The sequence below is a fragment of the Jatropha curcas genome, chromosome 3 (genome assembly GCF_041381405.1).
Source record: "Jatropha curcas cultivar XTBG-Jc1 chromosome 3, XTBG_Jcur_1.0, whole genome shotgun sequence".
Lineage (NCBI taxonomy): Eukaryota > Viridiplantae > Streptophyta > Magnoliopsida > Malpighiales > Euphorbiaceae > Jatropha > Jatropha curcas.
In genome coordinates, this window is record NC_143153.1 from 8,862,835 (window position 1) to 8,872,173 (window position 9,339).

The 9,339-nt window shown below is 32.3% G+C and overlaps 1 protein-coding gene across 2 annotated transcripts; it reads left to right on the forward strand.

The window, feature by feature from the left end:
- The first annotated feature begins 308 nt into the window (after positions 1 to 308).
- LOC105631119 (putative terpene synthase 12) lies at positions 309 to 5,902 on the forward strand. 2 transcript variants are annotated; one of them, XM_089719868.1, is made up of 7 exons: positions 309 to 584; positions 707 to 974; positions 1,902 to 2,259; positions 3,436 to 3,654; positions 4,135 to 4,273; positions 4,363 to 4,611; positions 5,106 to 5,275. In XM_089719868.1, exons 1-7 carry the CDS (start codon positions 354 to 356, stop codon positions 5,211 to 5,213), a joined length of 1,572 nt encoding a protein of 523 aa, XP_089575994.1. In that variant the 5' UTR covers positions 309 to 353; the 3' UTR covers positions 5,214 to 5,275. The 2 variants fall into 2 exon arrangements, with proteins under 2 accessions (XP_089575994.1, XP_089575993.1); XM_089719867.1 differs by lacking the exon at positions 5,106 to 5,275 and adding an exon at positions 5,329 to 5,902 and having other exon boundaries at positions 310 to 584.
- Positions 5,903 to 9,339: the final 3,437 nt, after the last annotated feature.

Here is a 9,339-nt window from a genome sequence, read left to right on the forward strand (position 1 = left end):
TAACATTTTAATATTTTTATAGTATTCGGTAATATATCGTTTGAATTAGCTGTTAGAAGGCAAGGTAGCGTTTTATAAAAGGCCAATCCCCATAACATTTAGTTTTTTAACGTTTTTTATAAAGCTACTAAAACAGTTAATAATTAATTTTGTGGAATACACCCTAAAATCATAATTAGTCATTCTCACGTACCAACTTCAACATTACATTCCATAAGTCAATATTACTATTTACATATAAAAAACAGGATTTCTTAATTATGGGAATCTGTACCTACCAACCCTTATATATAGTGTACAAATGATTCTTAACTAGTAATAAGCTTTTCAATAGCATTTAATTACAAAGAGAAATGGCAACCAATCTGAGCAATTTGAGCAAGTATTGTTACCCCATAAATCAAAATGCCTATGCACATATACCTCCGCTAATAACTGCAATAAAAACTCCTAAAATGAATAGAGAGCCCAAATGTTCATTGAAGGCACAAATTTCTCATCCTCCAGATGAGAGACGCTCTGCTAATTACCAACCATCTACTTGGAGCTATAGCTTTTTGCAGTCCTTAAAGAATGATAACGCAGTAAGTATAATACTTTCATGAAATTTTCTTCCTTTTTTCCCTTGCCAGGACCTATTTTTATGTCCCTTCATCATATATATATAATTATGTGTATATAAGCTTGAAACAAGGATTAATTGCAGGATTTGTTGTATAAAGACAAGGCAAGAAAGCTAGAGGAGGAAGTGAGAAGTGTAATCAATGATGAAAGTAAGGAGTTTTTGACAATTCTTGAACTGATTGATGACATCCAAAGGTTGGGTTTGGAATATCTCTTCAAGAAAGACATAAAGAAAGTGCTTGATAGATTCCAAGCTCTCGGAGGATGTAAAGTTATGTCCAATAAATCTCTTCATGTTATTGCTCTAAGCTTTAGACTCCTCAGACAACATGGTTATCAGGTTTCTGAAGGTACTTGTACAGACGACTATAGTTAATTATTTTGTTAAAAATGAGAAGTCGAATGAAGATCCACAATGAATAGGGACAAAAAGAACTAGGATTCTTACGTTTTAATCAAGAGGCGGAGCCAGGATCTGAAATTAGGGAGGCAAAATAATATATAATCTAGTTAAAAAAAATTATATAAAAGTTAAGGGAGGAAAGTGGTTGATGGTATGTAAAAATGGTTAAATGGTTAGGATTCAAGACATGTTGATGTAAAATACAATTTTTTTTTTTAGAAGAGAGGGGGGCAACTGCCAGCACAGGAATAAGATATATTTGAATGCACCAGATTAATATAGGAAACTACATCATACTTAGGGGTGGCTACGGTTCCGGAACCGTGGATTTTGGTTTTGGAACCGACGGTTTCGGTTCTAAAAAATTTAGAATCGGAACCGAACCGAAAATTGACGGTTCCGGTTATGGTTTGGAACCGAACGGTTATGGTTCTGATTTTGGTTCTTTAACGGTTCCAAAACCGACGGTTCTGGTCGATTCTCCAACCAGTTTTCCAGCGAATCACGTAATTGTAAAATGAAAAAGTAGAGAACATTTTTTCTTCAAAATTTGAACTTTAAAAGTTTGTGAAATTTCTAAAAAAAAAAATACCCTCAAAAAATTACAAAAAGACCTGAACTTAATTTTCTTTTAAAAAAGTCTTCAAGTCAATTTATTTTCCGTTGAGGTATATATAATAAATCCAAAAAATCATTTTTTTTACAAATACCCTTAAAACTAGCTGTTATGTAGCGGTTTATAGTTGTTAGGAGGAGTGATTTGAGAAAAAAGGACAAAATAATTTGATTATTATATTATCACTACCCTTTAATTTGATTATTCTATTATACAATAGTAACTGACTTACATAATTATAATGTATGATGCCTTTAGATGAATTCAGGAATTTCATGGACAGAGATGGTAATCTTGAAGAATGCTTCAAGAAGGATGAGAAAGGAATTCTAAGTCTATTAGAAGCTTCATTTTTCTCCTTTGATAGAGAATCTCTATTAGACAAGGCAATGACACAAACAAGAACACATCTCAATAACCTTACTAAGAGTAACTCAGACATTAGCCATGCTCTTGAGCTTCCGTTGCGCCGGAGAATGGTTTTGTCGGAAGCACGGTGGTATATTGAAGCATATGGTAAAAGGGAAGAAGCAAATCCGTTGTTGCTTGAACTTGGAAAGCTGAATTTTAATATGGTGCAATCTGTACTCCAAAGAGATCTTAAAGAAATGTCAAGGTAATAATTAAACTATCCTGGAAAAAATAGTACACTTGCACGTTAGATGTGTCTTATTTTTTTTAGGTGTAACCTTCGATTACACTCCGAATTTTTAGAGTGGTTGCAATTTCACTATAAATCGATTTTTCTACCTTAAATATCTTGAATTTATTAACCTAGTTGCAATTACACCCTAATTTTAATTAATATCCAACACATAATTTTTGCATCTTAAAATTGATTCAATTTTAAAATCAAATACTCAATCTTGATTTTTTTCTATTTATTATATGAATACTTGGATTTGATTTTATTATTTATTGTTTAAATAAATGAAGTCCATTTTTTAAAAATTATTTTAATCAAAATTCTAATCTTAGTTTACTTTTACATGTGCAATGGCAACAAATCAACAAGTTTATGGTGTTGTAATTCACTTTTAGGGTTCATTTGCACCTTAAAAGTAAATTAAACTGTAATTGAAACTAGGTTGATAAGTTCGGGTACCCAGGGTACAAAGATCAATTTATAGTAAAATTGCAACTATTCGAAAAGTTCAGAGTGAAATTGAAGGTTAGGCCTCTTTTTAGGAGCAAATAAGAATTTTTTATTTATTTAAGAATTAAATAGAAAATAAAGATGTGTTTAGAAAAAACTCAACTAACCAAGTTACTACACTATCAAGCTTTCCCCAATATACCCTATCCTATCCTGGAAAGTTAAGTAAAAACCTAACCCACACCCAATAAATAATCCAAGAGAAAAGAAACTACCGACAAACAAAAAATATAAAACAAAAAAAAATATAAGTATATCAGATGCAATTTTTATAACTATGCAAAAAAGATATCATAGCTGTTATCCTTTTTCTTATTAAGGAATCTGCAAATGAGTTTCTTTCCCTCTTTATATGATAGACTGAACTTGAGATAATACATTAACTAAGACATTAAATCTATTAAATTTTTTTCACCATTCCCATTTTCTTTTATTTTTGTTGATAACCTAGGTGATAGCATTTCTTGAATCAGACTCAATGATCAAAGGACAACTATTATATTGCGCTTTATAGAATAATTCTATCATTTAGGATGGCTAAAAGTTCAGCCTCAGTTTGAATCCATAACACTCACAAGTATGCATGTTAGATGTGTCTAGCCTAACCTTAACATGTACTTTTCTGTCTGTAACTAGGTGGTGGAACAATTTGGAACTAGCAAAAAATTTGAGGTTTAGTAGAGACAGAGTAATGGAGTGCTTCTTTTGGACCGTTGGAATGGCCTTTGAGCCACAATTTAGCAGATGTCGTAAAGGATTAACAAAAGTGACTTCATTCATTACCACCATTGATGATGTGTACGATATTTACGGCACTTTGGATGAATTGCAGCTGTTTACAGAAGCTCTTGAGAGGTTTGTCTACCTACCATTTCTAATATTGACATCCATCCATTATCATGTATTGTTAGATGACTTAATGTATAAATTTGAACCTGTACTTTAAGTGATTATTTTTGTAGTCCCTTTTGAACTTTGCAGGAACCCATCATGACCGTGCACTTTCACATTTCAATAATAACTATATCATTCGTCAAAATGAGATGTGAAAGTATAGGGTTATAATTAAATCCTATAAAGGTATTTTATTTTGGCGAGTGGTATAATTATTGCTGAAAGTGTACGGTTACGATTAAATTCACATTTCAATAACTTATTGCTTGACTTTCTATTTTATGATCGAAAAAAAGGAGGCACATCGGCTTGGATTAGTCTTTGGATTAGCCAAATTTATTCCAAATTCATCTTTATTAAAATTAAATCTTTTTCCTGATAAAAAGAACAGCATTAATTAAATTATACTAATCAGATACAAATATTGAATTATTTCTTTAGATGGGATGTCAATGCTTTGAAAGATCTTCCATATTATATGAAGTTAAGTTTCCTTGCTCTATATAATACTGTCAATGAGATGGCTTACGATACTCTCAAGGACAATGGAGAAATTATTATTCCTCACCTGGCCAAAGCAGTAAGTTCAATTTTGTTTTTAATTAATTAGGAATTAAAGTTAATTACATATCTAATATTAATTATTATATTGTTTATGAACTACTTCAGTGGGGTGATTTATGCAAAGCATTTTTGCAAGAAGCAAAGTGGGCCCACAACAAATCTACACCGTCATTTGAAGAATATATTGAAAATGGATGGAGATCTGTATCAGGAACTGTTATACTTATACATGCTTACTTTTTGATGGATCAAAACAACTCAAAGGAAGCACTTCATTCCTTACTCAATTACGATCAACTCTTGAAATGGCCAGCCCTTATTTTTAGACTTTGCAATGATTTGGCCACTTCATCGGTATGCATGCATATATATATATATATATATATATATATATATATATATATATATATATATATATATATATATATATATATATATGTAGAATTATAAGTTAATGGAGTCAAATATATATAGTTCTTGATTTTTTTTTTTTAGAATTATATAGATTTTGAAAATCAATTTTCAATATTTTCTATATTATTATTAATATTTCAGCGCCAATCTTTAATTTTTTATAGAATGAATCATTCATATAATTCTGAAAATTGTTTAATAAAAGCATTCTTGAATCGAAAATTTTACGAGTATAATAACACATATAATGATAATAATTTCTGATATAATACAATTATATATGTATAAAAAAATAATTTGTGATACCTTTATGAAGTAATATAGATAATATGTCAAAAAAAAAGAAGAATTTAATGGGGTCAAATTAATTTTTAATGGAATGATCTATAAAATAAATTTTTAATATTTTCTTGTTCAACTCTTTATTTCTTTAGGATGAGTTAATTCGAGGTGAAACTGTAACACATATAATGATAATAATTTCTGATATAATACAATTATATATGTATAAAAAAATAATTTGTGATACCTTTATGAAGTAATATAGATAATATGTCAAAAAAGAAGAAGAATTTAATGGGGTCAAATTAATTTTTAATGGAATGATCTATAAAATAAATTTTTAATATTTTCTTGTTCAACTCTTTATTTCTTTAGGATGAGTTAATTCGAGGTGAAACTGTAAATTCAATATCGTGTTATATGCATGAATATGAAGTTTTAGAGGAGGAAGCACGAGAACATATAAATAAATTGATAGAGAAGGCTTGGAAGAAAATAAATGAATGTGAAATTGGTGAGACTCAGTTTGCAAAGCCTTTCATTGAAGCAACTATTAATCTTGCAAGGATTTCTCATCTCACATACCAACATGGAGATAGCATTGGAGCTCCTGATAGTAGATCAAAGAGAAGAGTTTTGTCATTGATTATTGAGCCTATTTCTTTAAGCCAAAACTAATGTTCTTACCACATGCATTAGGATGTTTGTTATATATATATTTTCTATAGATAAGTTTTATAGATGAATTTAGAACTTAATTATTTTAACGAGTTGGGTATGGGATTATTATGGATCCATTGGGCTTGCGTCCATCAGAAGTGCTTTGGGATAGGTTTATAAATGGGCCAAGGCATGTTTAGTTTGGACTTGAATTCAGTTTGTTTATACAGTTTGTTGTATTTCAGTTTGGTTGATGTATAATAATTTTAACAAGTTGTTCGCTCTGAAATTGTTATGGGAAGGTGGATAAACGAGTCAAAACCTATTTAATCCAAAAAGAATGGATTAAGAATAAAAAGAGTAAGGGAAAAACAAAGATAAAAGGAATAAGAAAGAAATATAAAAAATTAAGGGGTTGAAAAGAAAGGAACACAAGGTAACTTGAAACGGTTAAACAATTCGGTTTATTTATATATATTTGTGCGCGTACTGCAGTATAATTTTTTCCTTTTTATAAGGATCCTAAATATACCTCCAAACAAGGTGCACCTAGAAAATATATAGAAAAAAATTAAAAATGTACTAAATATATTCAACATTTACAATTTATGGGTTTTTAAGCACAAATGGTCCTTTTGGTGCTATTCTAGCATATAATAATTCTCTCCAAGCTATGTCAATTCGGTCCTCTTGCTTCGGCCTGATTTTCTAGGCTGGCATCAATAATGTTCCATGCACATAGGGGTGGCCACGGTTCCGGAACCGGCGGTTCCGGTTCCAAAAAAACTGGAACCGGAACCGAACCGAAAAAGTCCGGTTCCGGTTCCGGTTTGGAACCGGACGGTTCCGGTTCCGGTTCCGGTTCCGGTCCGGTGATAAAACCGACGGTTCCGATCGATTTTCCGGCGAATCACATAATTTTAAATTTTAAATTTTGAAGATCGATTTTCAAAATTTAATAAATTTGTGAAAGTTATTTGTAAAAAAAATACACCTAAAAAATTAAAAAATTCTACAATTAAATTTATTTTTTTAAAGACTTGAATATAATTATTTTTTACAAAAAAATTCTTCCACTGAAATTATTTTTTGTTTAAAAAAGTTTGAATATAATTTAAAAAAATATTGTAGAGAGAGTAAGTAGAGAGAGTAGAGATTTTTTTATAATGAATTTGTAAATGAAATGAGGTATTTATAATAAATTCAAAAAATTAATTTTTCAAAAATACCCTTGAAACTAGCCGTTATATAGCCGTTTATAGCTATTGGGAGGAATAATTAATAGATTTCACAATAAAATTAAAAAAAAAAACACAACGTTCAGACCAATAATTATAAGAAGAATATGTATTTATTTTTTTATTTCATTTTTCTGTTGTCCCTTTGTAGGGTGTAGGCGTAGGGTTTATAATTTTATTGTGTCTAAGGTTGGGTGGACAGAGTGGTGGGGTACTGGGGTTTCTTTGCTCTAAAAGGAGCTTTTTTTTTTTTTTTTTTTTTTTGGTGTGACAGTTTATAAGAACCTCCGGTTCGAACCGGTTCGAACCGGCGGTTCTAACCGGCCGGAGAACCGGCGGTTCCAACCGGTTCCGACCGGTTTTCTGGAACCGCCGGTTCTGGTTCCAGAAAATCTGGAACCGGAACCGAACCGGAATATTCCGGTTCCGGTTCCGGTTCGTCCCGGTTCCGGTTCTCACCGGTTCCGGTTCCGGTTCCGGACCGGTTCGAACCGGCGGTTCCGGTTCCAGGAACCGTGATTTGGCCAAGCCTACATGCACATGGGCTTTGCTGGGATGAAAGTCACATGTCCATAATGAGCCAACCTCGGATGGATAGGTGGTATACTCATTCAGACCGATTTTCTATCGTTTCGGTCTCTTTTGAACACGGGATCCAATTATTTTGACGGTCGTGTTGTTCCAACCAACTTACTGACTGAGCATACATCTTCTCAACTCAAGGAAGTTCCTTATACAGACCCAGAGCAGGCGATCGGATACTTGGACCAGTTCTTAAGACCAGTTGAGCCTATTATGCATCTTTCCCTTATTGTTTCCGAAGTTTCCGCCCCTTTTTTATTAGAGTTAAATTTCCTATTTAAGTCTAATAAAAAAATTTAGACTTAAATAAGTAATTAATATAACCAATTAAAATTAAATTATATATACAAAAGCTAAAAATTAACTACTAATGTTGACTTTGATGCTACGGTTAATACCACATCACTTTGAGATAAAACCGATTACAATTACTAATTAAACTACCCATTAAAATATCTCCAATGCAACCATGGATTGTGGCTGATTTGTCTTAATAAATAGAAGTCGTGGATAGTGATGTGACTGAATTATTGGTTAGGTGGCTTGCAAATCCCACATCGAAAGAAAGGGAAGGGAATAGGGAGTTGTTTGGCTATAAAAGGAGCTTAGCTCCTTAAGTTTTATTCATTCCAAAACTTGTCTACTTGTCTTCTAATTCTTAAGTGGGTTAGACAAGTTTCTCTCCTCTCTCAATTTGTATATTTCTTTAGTGAAATATAAATTTGGTAGTGTCCGAGGACGTAGGCAAAATTGGTCGAACCTCGTTAAATTTTGGTGTTCTCTTTTATTTATTGTTTTTGTCTTTATTTATTTAATAGCTATTGTTGGGCAAAAATATTTTTGGTGGTTATTGTCTAATTAATTACTTCTAGGTAAATTCTGTCTAGGCAAGTGGATTTTAAGTGAGACCATTTGTGACTCCTCCACTTACCTGGGAATTTACTTAGTGTAGTTAGTAAGTACAGTAATTCACAAATTGCTTTTGGTGGAAAAAGCCCAATTTCCACAACAATTGGTATCAGAGCCAAGGTTACTAAGTATTCACTGTGGTTGCAGCATAGTCTGATCTGCCACATAAAAAAGGTTCCTTGGTTGTGTTCCGCATTTTGAAAATTGATTTTATAGCTATTAAATATTTAAAGTAGAAATGGCAGATGGAAAGAAAAATACCACACCTGCTACAGCATCAACCTTCATAAGAAATGCTATATCAAATGCAAGATTTACAGTGGAGATTTTCGATGGGACCGGTCATTTCGGCATGTGGCAAAGTGAAGTTCTAGACGCTCTCTTTCAGCAAGGTCTAGATGTTGCTATTGAAAAAGAGAAACCAAACGAGATGGAGGAGAGTGAATGGAACACCATCAATCGTCTGGCATGTGGTACAATTCGGTCGTGTCTTTCTAGAGGGCAAAAATATGCTTTCTCGAAAGAAACTTCTGCAAACAAATTGTGGAAGGCATTGGAGGAGAAATTTTTGAAGAAAAACAATCAGAATAAACTCTTCATGAAGAAGAAATTGTATCGCTTCGATTATGTTCCTGGTACCACTATGAATGAACACATCACAAAATTTAATCAGTTGGTGGGTGATTTGTTTAATTTGGATGTGATATTTGGAGACGAAGATTTGGCAGTGTTGTTGCTAGCATCTCTTCCTGATGAATTTGAACATCTTACAACGACTCTAATCTATGGGAATAAAGATGTGACTTTCAGTGAAGTTTGTGCTGATCTTTACAGCCATGAACTGAGAAAGATAGAAAAGAAGGAAAAGGCAACTGAAGCAGAAGCTCTGGTGGTTGGAGGTCGTTCATGAAGCCAAAAGAAAGGGGGAAAGAAAAGTAGATCCCGTTCAAGATCCAGAGTTGAAAAAGATGAGTGTGCCTTTTGTCGTGAGAAAGGT